General features: G+C 64.8%; 3 protein-coding genes across 6 annotated transcripts; 2 read left to right on the top strand and 1 right to left on the bottom strand.

The window, feature by feature from the left end:
* The first annotated feature begins 375 nt into the window (after nt 1-375).
* LOC138806059 (nicotinate phosphoribosyltransferase-like) lies at nt 376-3,844 on the top strand. 3 transcript variants are annotated; one of them, XM_069991546.1, is made up of 13 exons: nt 376-825; nt 1,093-1,220; nt 1,294-1,376; nt 1,513-1,643; nt 1,740-1,855; nt 2,090-2,286; nt 2,356-2,496; nt 2,727-2,811; nt 2,954-3,037; nt 3,121-3,223; nt 3,300-3,367; nt 3,541-3,648; nt 3,733-3,844. In XM_069991546.1, the coding sequence occupies exons 1-13, from the start codon at nt 420-422 to the stop codon at nt 3,793-3,795; spliced, it is 1,713 nt and encodes a 570-aa protein (XP_069847647.1). In that variant the 5' UTR covers nt 376-419; the 3' UTR covers nt 3,796-3,844. The 3 variants fall into 3 exon arrangements, with proteins under 3 accessions (XP_069847647.1, XP_069847645.1, XP_069847646.1); XM_069991544.1 differs by having other exon boundaries at nt 378-825; nt 3,300-3,454; XM_069991545.1 differs by having other exon boundaries at nt 380-825; nt 2,957-3,037; nt 3,300-3,454.
* A 1,583-nt stretch (nt 3,845-5,427) lies between these two features.
* Nucleotides 5,428-12,089, top strand: LOC138806365 (maestro heat-like repeat-containing protein family member 6). The gene is made up of 14 exons (XM_069991855.1): nt 5,428-5,721; nt 6,283-6,435; nt 6,546-6,700; nt 7,680-7,797; nt 8,051-8,220; nt 8,293-8,430; nt 8,516-8,630; nt 8,735-8,878; nt 9,207-9,380; nt 9,789-9,956; nt 10,987-11,106; nt 11,282-11,384; nt 11,511-11,576; nt 11,711-12,089. Exons 1-14 carry the CDS (start codon nt 5,428-5,430, stop codon nt 11,938-11,940), a joined length of 2,148 nt encoding a protein of 715 aa, XP_069847956.1. The 3' UTR covers nt 11,941-12,089.
* A 2,912-nt stretch (nt 12,090-15,001) lies between these two features.
* On the bottom strand, nt 15,002-19,654 carry LOC138806056 (gasdermin-D-like). 2 transcript variants are annotated; one of them, XM_069991535.1, is made up of 11 exons: nt 19,523-19,654; nt 18,724-18,944; nt 18,027-18,219; nt 17,437-17,605; nt 17,128-17,230; nt 16,785-16,838; nt 16,488-16,556; nt 16,214-16,386; nt 15,600-15,744; nt 15,444-15,517; nt 15,002-15,362 (listed from the first exon to the last, which is right to left on the bottom strand). In XM_069991535.1, the coding sequence occupies exons 2-11, from the start codon at nt 18,938-18,940 to the stop codon at nt 15,120-15,122; spliced, it is 1,440 nt and encodes a 479-aa protein (XP_069847636.1). In that variant the 5' UTR covers nt 18,941-18,944; nt 19,523-19,654; the 3' UTR covers nt 15,002-15,119. The 2 variants fall into 2 exon arrangements, with proteins under 2 accessions (XP_069847636.1, XP_069847635.1); XM_069991534.1 differs by lacking the exons at nt 18,724-18,944; nt 19,523-19,654 and adding an exon at nt 18,327-18,695.
* Nucleotides 19,655-24,899: the final 5,245 nt, after the last annotated feature.

Raw genomic sequence — 24,899 nt, 5'->3', positions numbered from 1 at the left:
TGGCCGCTTCCTGTCAGAACTGGTATCCACAGGGCCCCTAGCCTTGAGGGACAGCGCCTTTCGTCCAGTTTGGAGAACTTCCTGTGGGCCTGCAGTACAGGGCACCGCCAAAACCGCAGTAGCTGCTTTTTGGCTGGGGCGGACAGCCCCTAGCCGCACCCGGGTGCCATTGCTGAAGACGCAGCGAGGCCAGGCCACTGGCCGGGGCTCTGAACCCGAGGGCTGTGCAGCCCAAGGTCGGGGTTGAGGAGAGTGGGAAAGACAAGGGTTAAAGGTCAGCCTGAGGAGGGGTGGGGGGGAAGGCAAGGGTTAAAGGTCTGGGGACCGCGGGAAGCCCCGCCCGCGTTCCGGGAAAGGGAGGGCGCCGCTCCGCCTCCCGGTGCGAGTCTCCGGGTGCCCGCGGCCTGGGCAACTCCAGGATGGCGTCAGAGCGGGGTGCGGAGCCCGTGCCAGAGGCCCGGGCCGCGGCGCGGGACGGGGCAGCGGAGGCCCGGGCCGTGGCGCGGGACCGGGTGGCGGCGGAGGACCGGGCCGTGGCGCGGGACCGGGTGGCGGCGGAGGACCGGGCCGCGGCGCGGGACGGGGCGGCGGTGCAGGACCTGGTGGCGGCGGACCCGGCGGAGGCCGGGGCGGCGGCGCGGCCGCTGCTCACCGACCTCTACCAGGCCACCATGGCGCTGGGCTACTGGCGCGCGGGCCGGGCGCGCGACCACGCCGAGTTCGAGCTCTTCTTCCGCCGCTGCCCGTTCGGCGGCGCTTTCGCCCTGGCCGCCGGCCTGCGGGACTGTCTGCGCTTCCTGCGCACCTTCTGCCTGCGGGACGCGGGTGCGGTGCGGCCTGCTCCGGGAGACCCCGCCCCATTCCCCCCCAGACCACGCCCAGCCCAGGGAGACCCCCTCCCGGGGGAGATCCCTGACATCCCCAGAACTCACTCCCGTGAGACCCTTGTGACCCTGGGGACGTTCCCACAGACTCCGGCCCCCACGACGATCCACTCCGTCCCCAACACCACGCTCCCAGTCCAGGGCGACCCGGACCCCGGACCCCACGGGCCCCGCTGTCCAAATCCCACTGGTGCCTTGTTGTCCCCAGATGTGCAGTTCCTGGCGTCCGTGCTGCCCCCAGATACTGACCCTGCGTTCTTCGAACACCTTCGGACCCTCGACTGCTCGGGGGTGACTCTGCGGGCTCTGCCCGAGGGCTCCCTGGCCTTTCCGGGCGTGAGTTCAGGGCGAGAGGTGGGGGCGGGGAGGGGCGCGCTGGCCGTGCTGGCCTCTGACTGTCCTTTCCCAGGTGCCCCTGCTGCAGGTGTCTGGGCCTCTCCTGCTGGTGCAGTTGCTGGAGACCCCGCTGCTCTGCCTGGTCAGCTACGCCAGGTGGGCCGGGACCGGGGCTCCCAGAGGGGAATGGGGTGTGGGGGAGGGCAAGGGGCTCCTCCAGGAGACAGGACCACACACCACGAGGGCCTGGAGGAGGGCCCGGTGTCCAGTGGCTTCACTCTCACTCCCACAGCCTGGTGGCCACCAACGCAGCTCGGCTTCGCCTGATTGCAGGGCCCAATAAGCGGCTGATGGAGTTCGGCTTGCGCCGGGCTCAGGGCCCCGATGGCGGCCTCACAGCGTCTACCTACAGTTACCTGGGCGGTGAGAGCCTGAGGGCCAGTCCAGGGTGGGGAGGGGACAGAGGGTGGGAGGCCCTCCCTCACCGATCCCACCCAAGCTGGCCTGCCTTCCCTGCAGGGTTCGATAGCAGCAGCAACACGCTGGCTGGGCAGCTGCGGGGTGTGCCGGTGGCGGGCACCCTGGCCCACTCTTTCATCACGTCATTTTTGGGCAGTGAGGTGCCCCCGGACCCGGTCAGTGCCTGTTTGCAAACACCCTGTCTGTACTAGAGAAGTCTGGGACCCAGGCAAGGGGAGCTGGGCCGAGTGTGCGCAGCGGCGGCAGGTGCTCCGATCAGGTGGCCGGGGCCTGAAGGCTGGCATGGGACAGCGCTCACTGCCTTTGCCCTCGGGCCAGGGTATATTGGCCATTCCTGGGTCCCGCGTGGCTCACTCTTGAGTCTATCTTTCCCTGGCCCCATTCCACAGATGTTGGCTCCAGCTATTGGTACAGGCCCGAAGGTGGACCTGACCACCAGTGTGAAGGTGTGGCTAGAGCGCGTGTGTGCCCACCTGGGGCTGGGCATGCAGGAGCCACACCCTGGGGAGCGGGCGGCGTTCGTGGCCTATGCTCTGGCCTTTCCCCGGGCCTTCCAGGGCCTGCTGGACTCCTACAGTGTGCAGAGGTAACCGCAGGCATTCTCCCAGGGGCCCTGGCGGCAGCCGGGGTCTCTCACCTGTGTCTGCACCTGCAGGAGCGGTCTTCCCAACTTCCTGGGCGTGGCCCTGGCCCTGGGGGAGCTGGGCTACCGGGCAGTGGGCGTGAGGCTGGACAGCGGTGACTTACTTCAGCAAGCTCAAGAGATCCGTGCAGTGTTTCGGACCACTGCCACGCGGTGAGCCCCCTCTTCCTCCTAGGGTTCAAGGCTAGAAAGCACAGGCTGAAGCCGGTAGTGGGCAGGGGCAGTGAGCCACAGTGCCCTCAGCACAGCCAGGGCTTTAGGGGCCAAAGGCCAAGCCTGGAAGGAAGTGGGGGCTGAGGCGCCACCAGGGGCTCCAAAGCAAAGGGTTCGGTGTGGGGAGGGGAGGAGGGGACCAAGGCGAATCCAGAGCCCCCTGTGTGCAGGTTCCAGGTGCCCTGGCTGGAGTTCATCCCTATTACTGTCAGCAACAACATTGATGAGGAGGAGCTGGCCCGACTGGCCCAGGAGGTGGTGTGGAGGGGAGGGCAGAGGGAGGGGAGAATGGAGGGGAGGGCAGAGGGGGGTAGGAAGAGGAGAGGGGAGGGGGAGGGGGGTGGAGAGCCCTGGGCCCTGAAGGTCCTGCCTGAGCTTGGTGGCCCTCCTTTCCCAGCAGGGCAGTGAGGTGAACGCCTTTGGCATTGGCACCAGCTTGGTCACCTGTCCCCGGCAGCCTTCCCTGGGCTGTGTCTACAAGGTGAGGACTGAATCTGGACCCCGGTGGGCGGGTCTGGGGTCTGAGGAGGGGCATGGGTCCCCATCCTCCTCCTCCTCCTGCAGCTGGTGTCTGTGGGAGGCCAGCCTCGAATGAAGCTGACAGAAGAGCCTGAGAAGCAGACACTGCCTGGAAGCAAGGCTGCCTTCCGGCTCCTGGACTCTGCGGGTGAGCCCCCTCCTGGCCCTCAGCCTGCGCGAGGCTCCGGGGCTCCCCACGGTGACCTGGCCCTCCACCTCTGCAGGCTTTCTGCTGCTGGACGTGCTGCAGTTGGCAGAAGAGCCCCCGCCCCAGGCTGAGAAGGAGCTAAAGGTTTGGCCTTTAGGGGCCCGAGACCCCTGCACTGTGAAGCCAGCGCGGGTGGAGCCGCTGCTGCGACGCTGGCTGCACAAGGGACAGGTGCCGCTCCGCACCTCCCGCACCTCCAGCCTCAGCTGAGCCTCGGCCCTAACATCCTCCTCACCTCTGCCCCCCTTCTCCCGCAGCTGTGTGAGCCGCCCCCGTCTCTCGCAGAGTCCCGAGCCTTTGCCCAGTGGTCCTTGAGCCGCCTCAGCCCTGCACACAAGCGGCTGCAGAGCCCTACTCCGTACCGGGTAGGCAGAAGACCAGCAGGTGGGCCTGGCCCATGTGCCCGGCATGCCCAGTGTGCCCACTAACCCCAACCTCCTTCTCTGCAGGTTGCACTGTCTGAGCAGCTGCGGGCCCTGGTGGACCGTCTGAGCGCCAGAGGGCCCCCGTGACTGGCAGGGTGGGGACTGGCTGGAAACAAGTCACTCACTGTCCCCACAACTTGTCATGTGTCATTTGTTCGCCTGGGTCCCTGGACTGGAGTCAGGAATACAGCGAAGTAGCCAGGTTCTGGAGGGATCTAGGCTCTGACCACAGGTCTGCCCTGAGCTGGAGAAGCTGGCGGGGGAGGCCTCCCCGCCAGAGCGGGGTGGGTGGAGTAGCAGGCGTGGCCCAGGGGTGACCACTCACGCTGCACCCACCTCTCCCCTCAGCCTGTGCCAACTCTGGGTCCTGCGCAGTCTCTCCTTGCCCTTTACTCTCCTGCAGCAGCGTGAGCCGCTTCCACCTCTGCAGAGCCCAGAGCCTTTGTCTGGTGGTCTTGGAATCTCTCAGACCTTTGCACCGGCAGCTGCAGACATGGGTTCCCACACCTGCTGAGGGAATGGGGGGAGGGGAGGGAGAGAGAGCGCATGCCAGCGGGTCAGCTTGAACTCAGGGCCTGGGCGCTGTCCCTGAGCTTTTTGGCTCAAGGCTAGCACTTTACCACTTGAGCCACAGCTCCACTTAAGGTTTTTAGTGGTTAAATGGAGATAAGAGTCTCATGGCTTTTCCTGCCCAGCTGGCTTTGAACTGTGATCCTCAGATCTCAGCTTCCTGAGTAGCTGGGATGACAGGCGTGAGCCAGCAGCTAGTGAGATATAGTAAGTTTCCCAAACAGCAGAATCGACATGTCCCCTGCCATTGACATTGCGAGGCCTGCGTGACCCCGGCATCTGTCACAGGCCAGCTGGGCCCTGGCCTTGGGCCTCGGCTGCTAAGCTGCTGAGTGGCCATCTAAGGGGGAGGAAGGCTGGGGCTCTGCGAGGGTTGTTCCCAACTCTGTGTAGCAAGCTAGTGACCTTGGACTCCAGAGGGACTGCTCAGGAGGGAGGTGGTAGGTGTGCCAGGCGGCAGTGGGAGCGTGGGGCACGTGTACAGTCGAGCGTGGGGGTGTCCTGTCTGGTGTTTCCCTTCCAGAGCACTTCCGCTGCTCAGATATCCCACCAGACCAGCCTGTCCAGCTCCTCTGGTCCAGGGCTGGGCAGTGCCTGCTGGATGACTGGGTGAGGATGCGGGGTGGGAATTTAGGGCACAGGCCTGGCAGGCCAGCCTGGGGGAGGAGCCTGGAGAGATGCACTCACCTGTGGGACAATTTGGGGGGGGTGACACCAAGTCCCAGGAGGGCCCGCCTCTGCAGTGGGAGAGGCAGCGCTGCCCTCAGCTCCGGGGGTGCCGGGGCACCCAGCCATGCCCCGCGCACAGACGTCCTGCTGTGCTGGAATGCAGGAAGCCAGCTCCGCCCCTGTCCACAGAGGCCCTGGACCCCCAAGCAAAAGGCATCCTCTCACTTTACTCCGCTCTGGTAGGCTCAGGACTTGGGCTGGCCACACAGCTCTGGCAGCGGGGCCTGAGGCCCCAGCCCGAGCCAAGACACCTCTGTGTTTTCTCAGCACTCCTGACACAAGCCCATACACTCATGCACGCCAGCACCCACCCACACACGCACGCCACCACGCTGGTCCACAGGCTCGCCCAGGGCTGGCTTCTAGGTCAGACCTGGATACTACTTCCTGGAGGAGCAGGGCAGGCGCTGGGGCCGCACCATGGCTGGGGGGGTGTGGGCCCGGGGCAGGAGCCGGGGAGCCCCTGTGGGGGCTCTAACCTTGACGGCTCTGGCTGAAGGGATCTGTGCTAGCCGCGGGCATGCCTCTCCACCCACTTCTACGGGCCTTCAGCCCCAGCCTGGGGAGCTTGAACCCCAGGCTGAGCTCCAGGCACAGCCGCCTGCCGGCTCTGGAGATGCGGATGCAGATGCTGCTGTGGCAACCCCCACAGCAGGCAGTGCGCCTTGCTCCCCGCCCAGCGCCCAGGATCCAGCCCCCGAGGGCCCCTACCAGGTGAGCACCGGGACCAGGTGCCGTGGGGACAGGCTGCTCACAGGGACACTAGAAAAATGAGGGGTGCCAGGGCCGGGGGAGGGGTGCCAGGGACAGGGGAGGGGCTGGAGGGGGCTGGGGGGGTACCAGGGCGGGGGGAGGGGCTGGAGGGGGCTGGGGAGAGGGTCAGGGCTAGGGGGAGGGGCTGGAGGGGGCTGGTGGGGGTACCAGGGCTGGAGGAGGGGCTGGGGAGAGGGCCAGGGCTGGGGGGAGGGGCTGGTGGGGGTACCAGGGCTGGGGGGGGTTGAAGGGGGCTGTGGGGGTACCAGGGCCGGGGGAGGGGCTGGAGGGGGCTGGTGAGGGTACCAGGGCCGGGGGAGGGGCTGGAGGGGGCTGGTGGGGTGCCAGGGCTGGGGGAGGGGCTGGAGGGGGCTGGTGGGGTGCCAGGGCTGGAGGAGGGATGGGAGAGTCAATGGGCTGTGAGCAGAGCAGGGACTTGGGGTTTTGCTGTACGGGATGGGAAGGCAGGGGCTGGGGGAGGCAGGCTTGGGGAACCTCATACATCCCCCTATCCTGTCCTAGGCCCCCCAGGGCCCCTGGGAGGAAGGAGCCCTGGCCGACCTCGCAGTCTACACGGCCGCCTGTCTGGAAGAGGCTGGCTTTGCCGGGACCCAGGCAATGGCGCTCAGCCTGACCTCAGTCCTCGAGGCTCATGGGCAGCGACTGGAAGACCAGGTCAGCCGCTGCCCCAACCCTGAGGGTCCCGGCCGGGGGGAAGGCGGGTTTCTGGCCGAGGGCCCCTTGCAGGGCATGGGCCTGGTCACTGATGTCTCCCCCTCCCCCAGGTGCATGTCCTGGTGCGCGGGCTGCTGGCACAAGTGCCCAGCCTGGCAGAGGGGAGGCCCCGGCGCGCAGCCCTGCGGGTGCTGAGTGCACTGGCCCTGGAGCACGCGCGGGATGTGGTGTGCGCGCTGCTGCCGCGCTCGCTGCCCCTGGACTGGTAACCCGCAAGCACGCATGCCATCCAGCCGCTTCCTTCCCCCTTCCCGCTTGGCTGTCAGACCTCAGGCTAGGAGCCACGGAGCCCGATCCCCTCCCCTAGGCCAGCCCCACTCCTCCCCGCCTCCCACCTCACCTTGGGGTTGCCATAGAGACCAGCCTGGGCAGGGCAGGGCAGCTTTGGTGTTGGATGCTTTGGGCTCTGGTTAAATGTCCTAGAAGCTATCTTCGCTTTAATTCTCTATGGTGATTTCCCACCCCCCAATCCTGGGACTTGATCCCAGGGCTTGCTAGTTGGCCGTCAGCTTTTTTGCTCAAGACTAGTGCCCTACGGCTTGAGCCGCAGCACCAGTTCTGGTGTTTTGGTTTTGGTTTCCTGGTGGCTAATTGGAGATAAGAGTTCCACAGACTTTCCTGTCCTGTCTGGCTTTGAACTGGAGCCTCAGATCTCACAGGTGTGAGCCACGGGCTCCCCGCTGATGTTTTTTTTTTTTTTTTTGTCGGTCGTGGGGCTTGAACTCTGGGCCTGGGTGCTGTCCCTCAGCTCTTCAGCTCAAGGCGAGCGCTCTACCACTTGAGCTACAGCGCCACTTCCGGTTTTCTGGTGGTTTATTGGAGATAGGAGTCTCACGGTCTCTCCTGCCCGGGCTGGCTTTGAACCGTGATCCTCAGATCTCAGCCTCCTGAGTAGCTAGGATTACAGGCGTGAGCCACCAGCGCCCGGCTTCGCTGATGTTTTTAATGCCAGTTCTCTGACCGCACTGGGTGCAGAGTGCGTTCCACGCGGCCCCTGCTCTGTATCTGCCACCGCTGCCTCTGGTTTTCTGTGTGACTTGGGCGAGGGAAGCTCACAGTGTGGTTTACCTGTCCTTCTTCCTCTTGTTAGTGTGTAGGGGCGGTCTTGGCTTCTCCCGGGCCCTGCAAGTGCTGTGCCTCTTACGGGGCCTCACGCGGCCTGTGCGTCCCCTCTCTGCCCCCAGGGCGGCTGCTGAGCTGTGGCGCAGCCTAAGCCGCAATCAGCGCGTGAACGGGCCGGTGCTGGTGCAACTTCTGTGGGCGCTGAAGGGCGTGGCAGGGGCGGAGCCTGAGGCACTGGCAGTGAGTGGCGTGGCCTGGGCGTGGCCTGGGCGGGGCGTGGCCTGGGCGGGGCGTGGCCTGGGCGGGGCGTGGCCTGGGCGGGGCGGGGCCTGGGCGGGGCGGGGCCGCCAGGGTGCCGGTGAGTTAGGCCTCAGGTTGGAGATGGCGGGCATGCGCATTAGTCGTGCACACGCGGACTCCATCCCTTCGTTGGCGGCCGCCGTTGCGGTGCCTGAGGCGGCACCAGGCACAGCTTTTTAACACCTGCCCCCAGGCCACGCGTGCCCTCGGGGAGATGCTGGCGGTGTCTGGCTGCGTGGGAGCCACGCGAGGCTTCTACCCACACCTGCTGCTGGCGCTGGTCACGCAGCTGCACGAGCTGGCCCGCGGCGCCCGCTCCCCGGACAGCCCCTGCCGCCGGGGACCGCCCCACAGCCACGCCAGGTGAGAGGCACCCCGGGCCGGCAGGGCTGCCCGGCCCGGCCGCAGGGCTCTGACCCGGCGCCGCCCCTCCAGCTGCACGGTGGAGGCCCTGAAGGCCCTGCTCGCGGGGGACGGGGCCCGCATGGTGATCACCTGCATGGAGCAGGCCGGGGGCTGGCGGAGACTGGCGGGAGCACACACCCACCTGGAGGGCGTCCTGCTGCTGGCCAGGTGAGGGCCGCGAGCCGGGAAGGCCGGGGCGGCGGGGGCCGGGAGCAGCCCTGGGCGGAGCGCGACCTCTCCCTCGCCCACCCAGCGCCATGGTCGCCCACGCGGACCACCACCTTCGCGGCCTCTTCGCGGACCTGCTGCCCCGGCTGCGAAGCCCCGACGGCGCCCAGCGGCTCACAGCCATGGCCTTCTTCACCGGGGTGAGGCCCTCTCCCGGGAGCCGAGCGAGGGGTGTCCGTGTCCGGGACGCTGCGCGGGGCCGGCCTGCGGGGATCGGCGTGCGCTGACTCGGTGTCCCCGCCAGCTGCTGCAGAGCTGGCCTACGGCGCGGCTCCTGCGGGCCGACCTCGTCCTGGAGCGGCTTCGCGCGTGGCAGGGGGACCCGGAGCCCACCGTGCGCTGGCTGGGCCTGCTGGGCCTGGGCCACTTCGCCCTCAACCGCGGGAAGGTGTGGACGGGGTGGGGCGGGGCGGGGGCGGGGCGGAGAGGGCGGGGACAGGGCGGAGAGGGGCGGGGCGGGGCGGGGCGGGGCGGAGAGGGCGGGGACGGGGCGGAGAGGGCGGGGCGGGGCGGGGGCGGGGCGGAGAGGGCGGGGACAGGGCGGAGAGGGGCGGGGCGGAGAGGGGCGGGGGCGGAGAGGGGCGGGGCGGAGAGGGCGGGGGCGGGGCGGAGAGGGCGGGGACAGGGCGGAGAGGGGCGGGGCGGGGCGGAGAGGGCGGGGCGGAGACAGCGGGGCGGGGTCAGCCAGGAGAGGCTGCAAGTCTCTTTCCCCACAGGCGCGGCACCTGAGCGCCCTGCTGCCAGCGCTGCTGGGCGCCCTGGGCGAGGGCGACGCGCGGCTGGTGGGCGCCGCGCTGGGGGCCCTGCGGAGGGTCCTGCTGCAGCCGCGGGCGCCCGTGCGGCTGCTGAGCACCGAGCTGAGGCCGAGGCTCCCGCCGCTGCTGGATGACGTGAGCAGCTGCCCTAACCCCCGTGCCCCTCCCCCCCATGCTCCTTCCCCTCCCCCGCCCTCCTGCCCCCTCCTCCTGCCCCCTCCTCCTGCCCCCGTTCTCCTGCCCCCTCCTCCTGCCCCCGCCCTCCTGCCCCCGTTCTCCTGCCCCCGCCCTCCTGCCCCCTCCTCCTGCTCCATCCTCCTGCTCCATCCTCCTGCCCCTTGCTGCCTCTGGGGAGCTGGTTTTCAGGCGCCCTGTCCCCCTCAGAGCTCTCCCCAGGCTTCTCCGCCTGGTGGGGTCCGGGCTCTATCCTCGGTGGCATCCCTGACCGTGGCACCCCGCGGTCTTGCCCCCTCCCCGGCCGTCCTGCACAGGTGTGCACCTCCCACTCCGCCTCACCGCCTGGTCGTGCCCTCCTTCCCGCAGGCCAGGGACGCGGTCCGCGCCTCGGCGGCCGGGCTCCTGGGCACCCTGGTGCGGCGGGGCCGGAGCGGGCTCCGGCTGGGCCTCCGGGGTCCCCTGCGGAAACTGGTGCTGCAGAGTCTGGTGCCGCTGCTGCTGCGCCTCCACGACCCGAGCCGCGACACTGCCGAGGTCAGCGCCCTGGGACCCCTCCGTCCTACCCCACGAGGCCCCGTCCCTCCGGCCCCGCCCCTCCGGCCTGCCCCACAGGGCCCCGCCCCTCCGGCCCCGCCCCTCCGGCCTACCCCACAGGGCCCCGTCCCTCCGGCCCCTCCCCTCCGGCCTACCCCACGAGGCCCCGTCCCTCCATCCTACCCCACAGGGCCCCGTCCCTCCGGCCCCTCCCCTCCGGCCTACCCCACGAGGCCCCGTCCCTCCGGCCCCTCCCCTCCATCCTACCCCACAGGGCCCCGTCCCTCCGGCCCCTCCCCTCCGGCCTACCCCACAGGGCCCCGCCCCACACGGCCCCGCCCCTCCGGCCTACCCCACAGGGCCCCGTCCCTCCGGCCCCGCCCCCTCTGTCCTACCCCACACGGCCCCGCCCCTCCGGCCTACCCCACACGGCCCCGCCCCACACGGCCCCGCCCCCTCCGGCCCCGCCCCTCCGGCCTACCCCACAGGGCCCCGCCCCACACGGCCCCGCCCCTCCGGCCTACCCCACAGGGCCAGTCCCTCCGGCCTACCCCACAGGGCCCCGCCCCACACGGCCCCGCCCCTCCGTCCTACCCCACATGGCCCCGCCCCTCCATCCTACCCCACGCGGCCCCGCCCCTCCGTCCTACCCCACATGGCCCCGCCCTTCTGTCCTACCCCACGCGGCCCCGCCCCTCCGGCCCCGCCCCTCCGTCCTACCCCATGCGGCCCCGCCGGCCGGCTCCGCCCCTCCGTCCTACCCCACAGGGCCCCGCCCCACAGGGCCCCGCCCCCTCCATCCTACCCCACGCGGCCCCGCCCCTCCGTCCTACCCCACGCGGCCCCGCCCCTCCGGCCCCGCCCCACAGGGCCCCGCCCAGGGACCATGTGGGCTCCCAGGTCCCCGATGCTCCCTTGGGCTGCTGTACACAGCCCTGCCTGGCTGTCCGGTCTTCCCGACCCCAGCCCCCTGCCCCCTCACCACTTGCCACTTCCTGTCCCCCTCACTGTCCTCCCTTCTCCGTGCCAGAGCTCAGAGTGGACCCTGGCCCGCTGTGACCAGGCGCTCGGGTGGGGCCTGCTGGAGGAGGTGGTCACTGTGGCCCACTACGACAGCCCCGAGGCTCTGGGCCGCGTCTGCCACCGCCTGGTGAGCGGAGCGGGGTGGGGGGCTGAGGGGTGGCAGTGGACTCCCCTCCCCCACACCGAGCTCCCGGTCGCCGAACCTGACTGTCACATTCCCTGCAGGCAGGTCCCCCCCTGCAGCCCGCCTCTCCCCCCCCCCAGTCCACCTTTCCACCTAGCATTGGCCCTCCTGTCTCCAGGTCCAGCGATACCCCAGCCACGTGCCCCGCTTTCTGAGCCAGACCCAGGGCTACCTGCGAAGTCCGCAGGGCCCCCTGCGCCGGGCGGCTGCCATGCTCATAGGTGAGGCGGGCCTGGAGTTACCCTCCTGGTGGGAACTGGCCTGGTCCCTCCCAGTGGGGGCCTGGACCCAAGCTCAGCAGAACTCCCCCCCCCACACACACACCCCACCCCGTTTGCCTTGGCCAGGCTTCCTCGTCTATTATGCCAGCCCCCGTGGAGTCCATGGGGATCTGCTGGACTCTCTGTTTCAGGGTAAGGACCAGACCTGCTGGAGCTTGGGGTCCTGGGGAAGAGTGGGTGGGTGGACAAGGGGTGTCCAGGGCGGGTGGACGGAGCAGGGTGTCCAGGGCACCCTCTCACCCGGTCTGAGCCGCCTCTCCCTGAAGACCTAGGGCAGCTGCAAAGGGACCCGGAGCCTGCAGTGGCCACCGCGGCTCAGGTGTCCGCCCAGCAGGTGGCGCTGCTGACCCGGGCGCAGGGACGCGCACACAGGCCCTGCCTCCTCCGCCTCCTGAAGCGGAGTCCGGGCCCAGCCCGCCCCATGCCGCTCTACGCCGACAGTCCCTTCCAGCGACGGAGTCTGGCCAGCCGCTGGAGCTGCCCCCAGCCCCGCTGAACCTGGTGCCGTGACCAAACTCGAGTCATGGCTGGGGCTGTCGGCCCCCACGCATACTGAACCTGCGGAAGAGGGGGACGCCCGAGGGCAGTCGGTGCCTGCTGCTGGACGCCGGCGCTCCCTGCTTGACCCCCTCCACAGGCCCCCACAGGGTGTGGCAGAGGGGCAGCCAGCTCCATTTCCCCTCGAGTTCGTCCTCTTGTCCCCTGCCAGGCGTGTCCCGTACCCCGGCTCGGGCCAGACCTGCTTGGACAGCGTCCATCTTCCAAACAGCTGTGGTGTGGCCCTGGGGAAGTCGGCGCTGCTCTGGGCTGCCTGACCCTCTCTGGGCCTCAGCCTCCTGCCTGGCCCGGCCCTCCCATGACCTCCTTTCTGACCACACTGTCACCCGCTCCCCCTCCGACAGCTGTCCTGCACTGGACCTCTGTGTGTGCAAGGCTCTTTCCTGCCCTTGCCTTCCATCCCCACTAACCCCATCCTCCCCTGCTGGTCACGCACGGACCGCGGCCTTCTCTGAAGGCTGCCTGCCCCACAGCCTGGCCAGGGCCACTGAGCTGAGGCACAGCGCAAACAGTCCACCCCACCACCACCCAGTGCACCGTGCAGGGCAGAGTCGGGACAGATGGGCAGGAAGAGGCCCCCGTGGGCTGCCAAAGCCCTCGGCTCAGCCCTGCGGGTCACCGCCGAGAATGACTGCCCGGACACGCCCTCCCGCCCGCCCTCCTCCCAGCCTCCCACGCACACCGAAGCGTGGGGGCTGTGGGCCACACTGGGGCTCTGTGGGCACAGGAATGGGGTGCCTGGGCCAGGCACCTGACCACGCTTAGGCCGGCTGGGCTGGGCTAACGAGCGGGTACGGCAGTGCGTAGCAGGGCAGTGGGCGGTGTGGAGGCCGCACTGAAGGCCAGGCAGCCCAGGCTGGAGGCTGTGGCCAAGGCCTGGCCAGCTTCACCCTGGGTCAGAGGAGCAGCTGAGGGGCTGAGTCAGGCCATCAGGACCGGCAGGGGCTTTCTGTCGCTGGCTCTCGGGGAAGGTTAGGCTCAGGCCAAGGCTTCCTAGAGGCAGACAGGGATGGGACCGTAGTTTAGAGCCTCTGGAGCAGGTGCCAAAATGGGATCAGCATAGAAGAAATGTATTGAGGAAATGCGGGCGAGGCCAGGCGGCCCCCACGCTGTAGTGAGACAGGGTGGGAGGTAAAGGAGGCACCGTGGACATGCGCGCTGCCCTTCAGTTCTCCAACTGCCCACCGGTCCAAGGCACCCACACACAGGACACGGTCCAGCGCCTCCCCCAGTAGCATTTTCCCAAGAGAGAAGCAAGCTTGTCTCCTCCTCTCAGTCCAGGGGTGAGCAAGGGAAGCCTCCTCTCCCACCAAGCACGGCTCCACTGCACCCCAGAGCAGCTGAATTGTCCAGTGGGGGCGCCCGGGGTTGCTACAGGGCCTACTGCTCCTGACGGGTGCTCGTGTGGGAAGGAGGCGCCCCTGCCACCCCGCCTCCGCACTGCTTGGGAGCAGCACACTCTGTCTTCTGCAGCTGTGCAGAGCCGGGATGCGTGTTGCCCTATGGACCTGCCGCCACAGATAGCAGTCTGCCCTGTCTGCACTGGCCTTGGCCACGCCCCTGGCTGCCAGCCAGGGTGTGAGGTATTCTGCACCGAATTCCAGACGAGTGGCAGGTGGTGCTGAGGCCGGGCCCCTCACAGGAGAGCCGGGGCTGCGGCCTCCAGGCCTTCCTTGTAGGAGGTGCTGTGGTCACACCCTGCTGGTGAAGGGCCTGCACCCCACACACGTTCCCTTCTCCACGTAGGTTCTGCCAGGGAGCCAGCTGCCCTTCCTCCGGCTTCCAATAATCTAACATGGGCTCTGTCCCCCAGGGACCTCAGATCTGAGGACCAACAGGTAGACCTTCCAGCAGGACCTGTCTGTAGCCTCGTGCTGAGGGTCTCGGCCCCAGACCCTGAGCAGCAGTGCCTGCTCACACAGTGCTTTCTGGGACCTGGGCTGTTCCCTTCCATCCCACTCACCCAGGTTTTGCTCACAGGAAGTGCTTACAGAGAACTGTGGGTCTTCACTATGTGAAGAAGTGAAGGTCTAGAAAGGTGCTCCTCCTCCTCTTCATGTTGGTCCTGGGGCTTGAACTCAGGGCCTGGGTGCTGTCCTTGAGAGTTTTTGATCAAAACCTGTTTTCTACCACTTGAGCCACAGCTCCACTTCCAGCTTTGTTGTTGTTGCTGCTGTTATTTATTGGAAATCAGAATTTCATAGACCCTCCTGCCTGGACTAGCTTTGAATTGTGATCCTCAGATCTCGGGCTCCTGGGCAGCGAGGGTGACAGACGCGAGGCACCCGCGCTCGGGCAGGGCCTTTGCTTCTGCCATCCCTTTTCCTAGCGTGTCTGGCAAGCTGCATATCCGGGTTGTGCCCAGACAGCAGGGGGCGCTACTGCTCCCGCCACCTCCCGCCAAGCTGCGTGAGGCTGAGCTGCTCCGTGCAGGCGTACTAGGTCACCACAAAATAAAGACATGCTTCTCCTGTTGCGTCTTCTCCGCACGGTTCGGGCATCCAGAGCATGCTGGCCCATCACGACGCACACCTCGCTCTGGACACGGGTTCCTGGGCGGCTGGACTCACCTGTGCTCTGACACCAGTTGGTTCCCAGGACCGGCCAGTGGGGGGCGGGGCCCCTGCTCGGTGTTTGGGAACAGGCCCAGAGGCCTGCAGGCGCAGGGAGGCCCAGCTTGCCTCTCAAGGGCCGCCATGGGGCCCGCGTGCTCCGAGCCTGCCAGCCACATTTCAGCACACGCTGTGGGCAAGAGTGGCCTGCTCCCTCAGTGCGCTCCTGAGCCTGGTTTGGACTCATCCCCTATGCTGCTCTGTCTTTCTCAGACAGGGGTGCAGGCCATGCCCCAGCTCGCACCAGGCTCCCCTAGGCCTCAGGACCCGAGAGTGAGCAGCAGGGACAGATGCCGGCTCTTGTCCCATGTCTTTCCTGTTCCTGGGGGCACAGTCCCCCTCCACCCTACCCCAGAGGCAGAGGACCCCTCAACACCTCAGCCGCCATTCTTTCCTTTACATATCACATTTATTATGTGTCTTCAGCTCCTGGCCTCATGGTGAGCTGGCCCTGTGGTCGGCCAGACCCTGGCCTTCCTGGACGGGCAGAGTGCCGGGCATGCAGCTAGCTCGGCTTCGGGCTCAGTCTTGACAGCAGTGCCAGGGAGGCGTAGAGGGCGCAGGCAGGGCCCTGGGCCTGCGGCTCCCAGCGCACCTGAGGCGCGGGGACCTGCAGCGCCAGGCCGCAGTCCTCCAGCAAGGCCCAGGCGGGTGCCTCCTCCCCCCAGCCCCTCCCGAGGAGGTCCGGGGGCAGGCTGACCACGCCCGGCATGTGCCACGGGGCACTCTGCTCCAGGACCTGCTCCACCTGCGGGGACAGGGTGTGGGTCATACAGCCCGCCCTCCCCAGAGGCGCCCGGCCCGTCCAGGCCCCGCTGCTCCCCCTCACCAGCCGAAGCTGCTCCGGAAGGGTGTCCGTCTCTAGCACCTCGGCCAGCAGCTGGTGCTGGCTCTCACTCAGCACTGTGGAGGGACAGGGTTCTGGAAAGCCCTGCGGGGGAAGCGCTGCACCCCACCAGTCCCACACTGGTCCCCGGGTTCTCACCCGTCAGAGCCCCGAGCAGGTAGAATATGGGGGTGGCGAGTTCTTGTGCCAGCACTCGGGAAGGGAGTACCAGGTACTCCAGGATAGCACCTGCAGGGCCTTCCAGAGGCTCCACCTGCCCGCCGCAGCACAGGCCCTGGTCCAGCTGGGGTGAGGACAAGGGGTGAGCCCAGGCTGCCCGGTGGGCACGGTGCACCGCTGTGCAGCACTCAGCACCCACCGAGGCCTCCAAGGCTTGTGCAGCACTCAGCACCCAGCACCCACCGAGGCCTGCAAGGCCTGTGCAGCACTCAGCACCCAGCACCCACCAAGGCCTCCAAGGCCTGTGCAGCACTCAGCACCCAGCACCCACCGAGGCCTCCAAGGCCTGTGCACCACTCAGCACCCAGCACCCACCGAGGCCTTCAAGGCCTGTGCAGACTCAGCACTCAGCACCCACCGAGGCCTCCAAGGCCTGTGCACCACTCAGCACCCAGCACCCACCGAGGCCTTCAAGGCCTGTGCAGACTCAGCACTCAGCACCCACCGAGGCCTCCAAGGCCTGTGCAGCACTCAGCACCCAGCACCCACCGAGGCCTCCAAGGCCTGTGCAGCACTCAGCACTCAGCACTCACCGAGGCCTCCAAGGCCTGCAGCGCTGGCTCGTCCCGCAGGACTGCACCCAGCGGCCCCAGCAGCTGCTGCTTCAGCTCGGCCTCCATGTGCTGCAGCTCCTCCGAGACAGCCTCCACCTCCGCCTGGAGACCCTGCAAGTCCTCAGTGACCACCCAGTCTTCAGGGCACCCATCTGTGGGGACAGAGGACTGGCACTGCCTGGAGCCCACAGGCCCCAGCCAGGAAGGGTCTGGAAAGATGAGAAAAGCCCGTGGGTGTTACGAGGGCACTGACCTGTCATGAGTCTGAAGGGGTTGCAGAAGGACATTAGCATGGTGGACAGGCGGCGGGCCCCAGCTTGGCCTGGGCAGCGGTGAGGAGGGGGGAAGGGAGGGAGGGCAGGAAGAGGGCTGAGGTGGCAGGAAGCCCGGCAGGCTGTGTGCCACCTGACCATCGCCTCTCTGTGCGCGTACATGGTGCCCACGCCTCAGGACGCTCCCTGGCCACCTGTGCGCTGAGCCCAGGAGAAGGCCTGGCCAAAAGAGCATGCTCCTCCTCCCGCCTGAGGGCCAGGCTGGGCCTCATCCTCACCTGTGGAGGGTGGTGGGAAGGTCGTCTTCCTCTCATCCGGGAGGAGGAGGATGTCTGACAGCAAGTAGGAGCAGACGGGGAGAGGCAGGTCATCCCCAAACCAGGTGAGGGCCTTCCCCAATCACCTATATGCCAGAGTCTGGAACATTCTACCACCCACCCATCCCCAGAGGTTGTACAGCCCTCCCCCCCCACCCCCGGCCACAGCAGAGCCTGGCCAGTCACAAGGCCTCCTCAGGCCACAAAGTCTGGGCCCCAGAGACATCCCTGGTGCCCCCCATCCTGTCCTGCTCACCCCAGAGCTACTGACCAGTGCCCACCCCCGTCTTGCCCTCCTGCTCACCCCAGTCATGGGTAATGACCAGCTGGGCCACTCGGAAGGCAAGGATGCTTTTTGCAGGGATGGACACAGTGTTCTTCTGGCTCAGGTGGCCCTGGCCCTCACCCTGAGAGATGGATGTGGGCTCAGGGCAGGACTTGGGGTACAGAGACGCATGCAGGGTGTGAAGGTGGGCTGGGTACTGGTGACAAGTTTGCCCTCAGTGGGAGCCAGCCCACTGGCCAAGTGATCCGTGGGCTACTCCCGGGGGGGGGGGTCATGGCAGAGCCCAGCCCTGCCAGTCACTGCCTGGACCCCAGCCTGGCCACCAACCTGAAGGCACATGGCTGCACTCAGTATAAACTGGCCTGATCCCTCCTTCTTGTGAGTGCGGGTGACCTGCACCTCCTCCTGCGTCTGCAGCACCTCCGTCACCACGTACAAGTTGTCCCTGCGGCTCCTCAGTTGCTTCAAGATTTTGTGTTCCGGCTGCCGCAGGCGCCTGAAGGAAGATGACTGGGCCGTGCACGCCACAGCCCTGCTGCCCTCCCCTCTGCCCTGCTAGCCCACGGGCTGAGTGGATGGCACCTCCATGAATCTGTAGGTACCAGGCATGGGCACCCTCCCCGAGCCCACCCAAGGGTGTCTGGGTAGGTATGGAGAAGAGGGATGAGGTTCACCAGGAAGCGGTGGGCAGGGTTACCCGGGGAGACCTCATCGCCTCCTCTCTACTCCCTGCAGCTGTGCCCCGTTCCTAAGCACTTGGACCCTGCCTGTGCCCCTTAGGCCGCAGGGCACAATCCTGCAAACCAAGCCTCATTACAACCTGCTGCCGGTGAGAGGGGCAGAGCCCTGGAGCTCACCAGGTTCTCAGGACTCAGTGGGCACCAGGGCCCTGTGTGCACCTCCCCTTTGGGGCTCACCTCTCCTGGTGCATGGCTTCCCAGATGTTTGGGTCCACACGAAGTGTGCACACATTTATTGAGGTGCTAGAGCTGCCGGACACCGCGGCCCCGCCTGAGATCTTCCCTTGTCCCGGAGCTGCCAGTTCTACACTGCCCTTCAGCTCTCCGTCCACGTCATCGGAGAAGTGGAAGGGGCCACTGCGCTCTAAGTCTGAAGCAGAGACATGAGGTCTGGTCCAACAGCTACATGCCCCGCCCACCTCTGTGGCCGTGGGCCTCTGGAAAGGGCCTTCCCAGTCCAGTGCTGGTGGCTCACACCTGTCATCCGAACTACAGAGGAAGCTGAGATCCGAAGACTGCAGTTCAAAGCCAGACAGGATAGGAAAGTCAGTGAGACTCTTATCTCTTTCAAAAAAAAGATGGAAGTGGAGCTGGAAGGAGAGCACCAGCCTTGAGCAAAGAAGCTAAGCGACAGTTCCCAAGCCCTGAGTTCAAACCCCAACACTGGTACACACGTACACACACACACACACACACACACACACACACACACACACGCCCGCGCGCGCACACACACACACGCGCGCGCGCGCGCACACACACACACACGCACACGGCTCTTCCTCTGGAGACAGGCCTGGTAAGCCACAGCTGGGACTGCTCCCCGCTGCCCCCACCCCATCCTCCCCAGGGGCCTCTGCACCAGGTAGGGTACCTGGCTCAGGCGCATCAGGCTCCAGGATGTCCTTGATGGACAGGTTGACACTTGTGTACCGGGGCTTCCAGAACCAGGACCTGGAGGGCTTCTGGCTCACCAGGCAATAGGGCCGGAAGCTGGTGGAGCTGTGGAGGCTGTCCACGGGGATGAGCTCCCTGCTGTGGTCCAGCTCCCGGACCACACCCCGGACGACCCGCTCGAAGGTGGACGGCATGCTCCTGAGGGGGGCAGATGGCTGCCTTGGCACTCACACCTCGGATACCAGGCAGCCCCTCCCCCCCAAAGTGGCCAGAAACCCTTTGGCCGGCAGAGTTCTTGCCCTGCCCACTTCCCAGCACCCAAGGGAACTCAATGCCCTGGGGCCACGAACTCCCATTCCAAACTGAGGTGGCCAGCAGGGCCCATCATGGCGGCTGTGGCCTCTGGCCAGTGTTGGCCAGTGTTGGGGTCCTGGGCCACACCACCCACCGCGGGGGGCCACCAGGCTCCACCTCCGGGCCTGGTCTGCGGCTCTGAGCCACCGGCCCAGGGCTGAGGCTAAACGAGGCGTAGGGGCCCGGCCCGGCCCGGCCCGGCCCGAGGGAAGGCGGATGGGCCGGGAAGGTACTTGGGGCCTTTGTGCGCCCTGGTTCCTGGAGAGCCCACCTCGGATGGGCGCGGGGCCTCTCCGCAGCAGCCGCAGCCGTCCGGGCCTTCCAGGAAGAGCCCGGTCCTCGCTGGCCGAGGCCGCGGGCCAGGCCGGAGGCGCGGGCGTGCGCTCGGAGGGGGGGACGCAGGGGACGAGGAGGGGGCTCACCGTGACCCTGTGACCGCCGGTGCCCCGACGCCTGGGCGGAAGGGAGCAGGTGCGGCGTCCGCCCAGCCTGTGCGGCGCGCGCGTCCGGTGAGGCCGAGGGCGGCCGGGGACCCAAAAGTGAAACCGGGATCTGACGCAGCACCGCAGCCCGCCCACGCCGCCCTCCCCGGGCCCGCGCCCCGCGCCCGCGCCCGGACCCCGCGCCCTCCCCGCGCCCGCGCCCTCCCTGGCCGCTCCCCGCGCCCGCGCCTGGACCCCGCGCCCGGACCCCGCGCCCTCCCCAGGCTCCTAACCCGGACCCTGCGCGCAGTGCTCTCCCCAGCCCCGCGCTCGGACCCCGCGCCCTCCCAGCCCTGCGCCCCCTCCCGCCCGGACGGCACAGTCTGAGTCTCTGCCGCTTGCTGGCCTGGTCCTTAAAACTGCACGGAAATCTGGTTTGTGTCTTAGACAGATCTTCCCGGCCAGGGCCTCACTGTGGCTCCTCGGCGCGGGGGCTGCTCACAGGCCCGGCCCGGCCCCGGCCCCCGCCCTGGCCACGGGCCGTCCAGGCAGGAGCCAGCCAGAGAACGGAAAGCGAGGTCACACGGTGCGCCAGTGTTTGTCACAATGTTTGTCGTGGTCAAAGGGGAAGAGGAAACATGTTAAATCTGTACCATTCAGTTCTGACCACAAAAACTGGGGTCTCGGGTGGGCTTAGGTAAGAACTCCCTCCGTCCTGAGCTACATTTCCACTGCCAACGGAGTGTTATTGGCCAACTAAGAGAACCAAGCCCTCAGAACACCGCAAGATGCGGATGGTGAATACAACAATTTGGCCGGGCACCGGTGGCTCACAACTGTGACTCACACCTGTGACCCTAGCTACTCAGGAGGCTGAGATCTGAGGATCATCTTTTGAAGCCAGCCTTAGGCAGGAAAATCTGTGAGACTCTATCTTCAGTTAAGCACTAAGAAAAGCTGGAATGAAGCTGTGATTCAAGTAGTAGAGCAATAGCTTGGTGCAAAAAAAGGCCCAGGGACAGTGCCCTGGCCCAGAGTTTGAGCCTGAGGACAGACAAAAAAACAAAAACAAAATTCATAGGACATATCCAGAATAAGCAATTACTTGAGTGGCTTCCAGTTTTCTAGGAGAAGAGAAAATATACAGGGGCTGCTAGTGGATATGGGGTTTCATTTGATAAAAAAGTCCCCCCCCCTTTTTTTTTTTTTGCCAGTTGTGGGGCCTGAACTCTGGGCCTGGGCGCTGTCCCTCAGCTCTTCAGCTTAAGGCGAACATTCTACCACTTGAGCCACAGCACCACTTCCAGCTTTTTCTGCTTATGTGGTGCTGAGGAATCGAACCCAGAGCCTCATGCATGCAAGGCAAGCACCCTACCACTGAGCCACCTTTCCAGCCCTAAAATGTCCCGATTTTGATGAAAATGTTCTAAAATTGATTGTAGCAATGGATGCACATGTCAGAATTGCAAAACCCATGGCATTATGCCCCTATGCTGGACAGATTATATGGTATGTGAATTACATCTCAATAAACTCACTTTTGTTGTTGTCAGTCATGGGGCTTGAACTTGGGGCCTGGGCACCGTTCCTGAGCCCTATTTTGCTCAAGACTAGTGCTCTACCTCTTTGAGTCACAGACTCTACTTCTGGTTTTCTGGTGGTTAACTGGAGATAGTCTCACAGACTTTTCTGTCTGGGCTGGCTTTGAACTGTGATCCTAGATCTCACTAGGATTTTAGGCGTGAGCCACCAGCACCTGGCATCACTTATTTTTAAAAATCTGGAGCCCACTGTCAGGATTGGGTACTGGTGAAAGGACTAAAGAGGGTGAATCTAGTTGAAGTAGATCATTTGCAAGGACAAATACACATCAATGAAACCTGTTGAAATTGTTTTGGGAAGGGAAAGGGCTAGAGGGGGTGAAATTGATTGGAATATATTGAAAATGTGTGGAAATGTAACAATTACTCCCTTCATAGCTAATGTAAGGTAATATAAAAAATATACCTGGCCCTAGCCGGGCGCCAGTGGCTCACGCCTATAATCCTAGCTACTCTTGAGGCTGAGATCTGAGGATCACGGTTCAAAACCAGCCTGGGCAAGAACGTTCGTGAGACTCTTATCTCCAATAAACCACTAGAAAACTGGAAGTAGTGCTGTGGCTCAAGCAGTAGAGCGCTTGCCTTGAGCAGAAGAGCTGAGGAACAGCGCCCAGGCCCAGAGTTCAGGCTCCACCACCGACAAAAAAACAACAATGAAAAAAAAAAAAAAAAACCCCAAAACCGCCTGGCCCTTCCCTGATATGTGAATGTTAAATCCAAAATGCAAGGAGATATGAAAAAGTAAACAGGACTCGAGAAACAAAGGACCTCCATTCATTTTGTCATATCATTACTAAATGTCTTTATGTTCTAGAGCACATATATGGTGTGTGTGTGTGTGTGTGTGTGTGTGTGTGTGTGTGTGTGTGCACACCTGAGGGAAGCTAGAAGGAGGGCACAGAATCAGAGGAAAATGGGAAAAGATCCAACAGAAAATATATAACAATGTTCAGCTGCACTGAACATTGATGAAAATGAACTAAGCCACTCAAAGGCAGTGAGGGGAGGGAGGGAATGAGAGGGAAAGAGGGAACAGCTGACACTACACAAAAGGAGACATGTACATATTATGTGATGTGGAAGAAATAGTTGTATTGTCACAGACATTATAGACCATGATGATGACAATTTGCCTTGTGAAGGTTAAAATGTGTTTGTGACTTTAAGTATCACTATCTCACAATACTGTGAAATTTATGTAATCACTTAATCTCAATAAAAGAATTATTTAAAAAATCTGGCCTGGCACAGGTGGCTCATACCTGTGAGCCTAGCTATTCAGGAGACTACCTCCTACCAAGGCCAGCCTTGGTAGGAAAGATGAGACTCTTCAATTAACCACCAAAAAATTGGAAGCGGAGCTGTGGCTCAAGTGGTAGAGTGCCAGCCTTGAGGAAAAGAAGCTCAGGGACAGTGCCCAGGCAGAGTTCAAGCCCCAGGACTGCCACACAAAGATCTGAAGCCCAGCAGAAACTCTTGGCTGGTCCCAGGCTCCTGGCGCCCTGGTGTGTGTGCTGTGTGTGGATATTCGGTGCCTTGGCATACCCCCCAGGCTTCCCCACAGGCCTGCTCGGGGTGTGGACTGGGCCATCCTGACCTGAGGCCGGGTGCCTGGCTTTGCAAGGGCCCTCCTCTCCAATACCAGCCACTGCAGTCATGGTACGGGAGACTTCAAGACATGTTGCTGGGCAGCATTATCCTCTCTCCTGGGCCCCAGAAAGCAAGGGGCTGCCTGTGAGGGGGTGCACACGACATGCTGGAGACAAGAGTGGTCTGCAGGGCCAAGGCCGGGCGAGCTGGACACACTGGTCCTGGGAGAGCACTGACGCAGGGGCGCCGGGTGCCCTGCCTGGAGTGCAGGCTGAGCTGCCCTCCCGTGGCTTCCGACAGCATGCAGGAGTCCTGGATACGTTTCTAAGAGGCAGACTGCCCATGGGGTGTGTGTGGGGGGGGGAGGAGCGGCTGGTGTGGCAGGTGTGCCACACACAGGCCCCATGGGAAGAAGAGCAGTGGGGCTGTCCAGGCAGGTCAGGAGATCAGGGGGATCTGTCTGGGATGGCCACCATGTCCACCTGGGCCTTGAACTTGGCCTGGATACGAGCCTCTCTGTATGTGAGGCAAGCCCTCTACCACTAAGCTACCTTCCCAGCCCAAACAAGGTAAGGGATTTTATTTTATTTTTTTTTGCCAGCCATGGGACTTGAACTCTGGGCCTGGGCACTGTCCATGAACTCTTCAGCTCAAGGCTGGCGCTCTACCACTTGAGCCACAGAGCCACTTCTCAACTTCTGGCTTTTTCTGAGTAGTTTATTGGAGATAAGAGTCTCATAGACTTTTCCTTCCTGGGCTGGCTTCGAACCTTGATCCTCAGATCTCAGCCTCCTGAGTAGCTGGGATTACAGGTGTGAGCCACCAGCACCTGGCTAGATGGAGTATTCCAGACACAACTCTTGGTTCTTATTTTTAGTTCTTTAGTAGGAACCAAAACCACAAGTGGCTGGGTGCTCTTGATTCCACACTGAAGGCAGTCAGCCTGAGGGCAAAGTGAAGGAGGAGAGAGAGCAGGAGGGGAGGACAGGGTGAGGGAGGGCAGAAGGGCAGGAGGGGAGGGTGGAGTGAGAGAGGGCAGAAGAAAGGGGAGGGCAGGAGGAGAGGGTGGGGTGAGGGAGGGCAGGAGGAGGAGAGGGCAGGAGGGGGCAGGTTGAGAGAGAGGAGGAGGGCAGGGCGGGAGGAAGGCGGGTCCTGCACTGTTGTCAGGCTGGAGGGGGCATGGGCTGTCTGAGGCCCGGCTGGGGCCCTGGCGTTTCTCACAGCACGCTGTGGGGATGGGCCTCGTGGAACCGGGTGCAGCACAACAGGAAGGGTGGGGTGGGCTGAGGAAGCCTTGCGCAGTGGGGCTGGGCGCTGGCTCAGCGCCCGGCCTGCAGGCAGCCGCAGTGAGGCGCCAGCCGGACAAGGGCCGGATGGGCGTCTCAGGAACACAGGTCAGGGCTGGACAATGCAGTCTGGGGCCTGGTCACCCTGGCCTGGCTCAAGGACACTGGCGAGGAAGGGTGTGGTCCTGTGTGGGCGTGGCCCTCCACTGTGGAGGGCCCCTCTGGCCTCTGCCACCCTGTCTGCCCTGGGGCGGCGGCGTGGCTCTACCCCTCCCCCTTCACTCGTGCAGTCTCTGCCCTCTCTGCCCCTAGGATGCTCAGTCCTTCTCTAGAGGCAGCCCTGGTGCCCAGGGCACTGGTGCCCAGCAAGCATGGGCGTGGGGCTCCAGGGTGCTGGAGGGGCTGGAGCTGATGGAAACAGAGCCTGTCACCCCGGAGGCCGAGAGGGTGTGTGCCCCTGCCCCGCCCCACGTCCAGGCGTGCTGCCCTCCAGTCTGATTTTTGGGATCCTTGTCCCACTGAGTGGGTGGAGGGTACGCAATGCTACCTTACCCCAGCTAGGCTGGATTCTCCCCTCTTGGTCCTTGATGGCTTTGCTAGAAAAATCCGTGACTGTCAGAATCCAGACATGACTTTGGGGGTGGGGCAGTTGAGGTCACCCAGGACTTAGTGCTGGCTCATGGAGTAAGATTTTTTTGTTGTTGTTGGTCATGGGGCTTGAACTCTGGGCCTGAACCCTGCCCCTCAGCTCCTCAGCTCAGGGTGAGCGCTCTACCACTTGAGCTACAGCGCCACTTCTGGTTTTCTGGTGGTTTATTGGAGATAAGAGTCTCAGGAACTTTCCTGCCCGGGCTGGCTTTGAATCACAATCCTCAGATCTCAGCCTCCTGAGTAGCTAGG

Source organism: Dipodomys merriami, unplaced genomic scaffold (genome assembly GCF_024711535.1).
Source record: "Dipodomys merriami isolate MVZ:Mamm:240054 unplaced genomic scaffold, mDipMer1.0.p SCAF_4, whole genome shotgun sequence".
In the NCBI taxonomy this organism is placed as follows: domain Eukaryota; kingdom Metazoa; phylum Chordata; class Mammalia; order Rodentia; family Heteromyidae; genus Dipodomys; species Dipodomys merriami.
This window is presented reverse-complemented; position numbering and strand designations above follow the sequence as displayed.

Coding starts and splice junctions, on each gene's coding strand:
- LOC138806059 (XM_069991544.1), top strand. CDS start 420: ATGGCGTCAGAGCGGGGTGCGGAGCCCGTGCCAGAGGCCCGGGCCGCG. Junction 2,812..2,953: donor TGGCCCGACTGGCCCAGGAG/GTGGTGTGGAGG, acceptor CTCCTTTCCCAG/CAGGGCAGTGAGGTGAACGC. Junction 3,224..3,299: donor CCGGCTCCTGGACTCTGCGG/GTGAGCCCCCTC, acceptor CCACCTCTGCAG/GCTTTCTGCTGCTGGACGTG.
- LOC138806365 (XM_069991855.1), top strand. CDS start 5,428: ATGGCTGGGGGGGTGTGGGCCCGGGGCAGGAGCCGGGGAGCCCCTGTG. Junction 6,436..6,545: donor GGCAGCGACTGGAAGACCAG/GTCAGCCGCTGC, acceptor CCCCTCCCCCAG/GTGCATGTCCTGGTGCGCGG. Junction 11,107..11,281: donor GCCGCGTCTGCCACCGCCTG/GTGAGCGGAGCG, acceptor TCCTGTCTCCAG/GTCCAGCGATACCCCAGCCA.
- LOC138806056 (XM_069991534.1), bottom strand. CDS start 18,690: ATGGGGTGGGGGCAGCGGGGAGCAGTCCCAGCTGTGGCTTACCAGGCC. Junction 16,839..17,127: donor GGTCATTACCCATGACTGGG/GTGAGCAGGAGG, acceptor ACTTGCTGTCAG/ACATCCTCCTCCTCCCGGAT. Junction 15,745..16,213: donor TGCAGGCCTTGGAGGCCTCG/GTGAGTGCTGAG, acceptor TCCTCACCCCAG/CTGGACCAGGGCCTGTGCTG.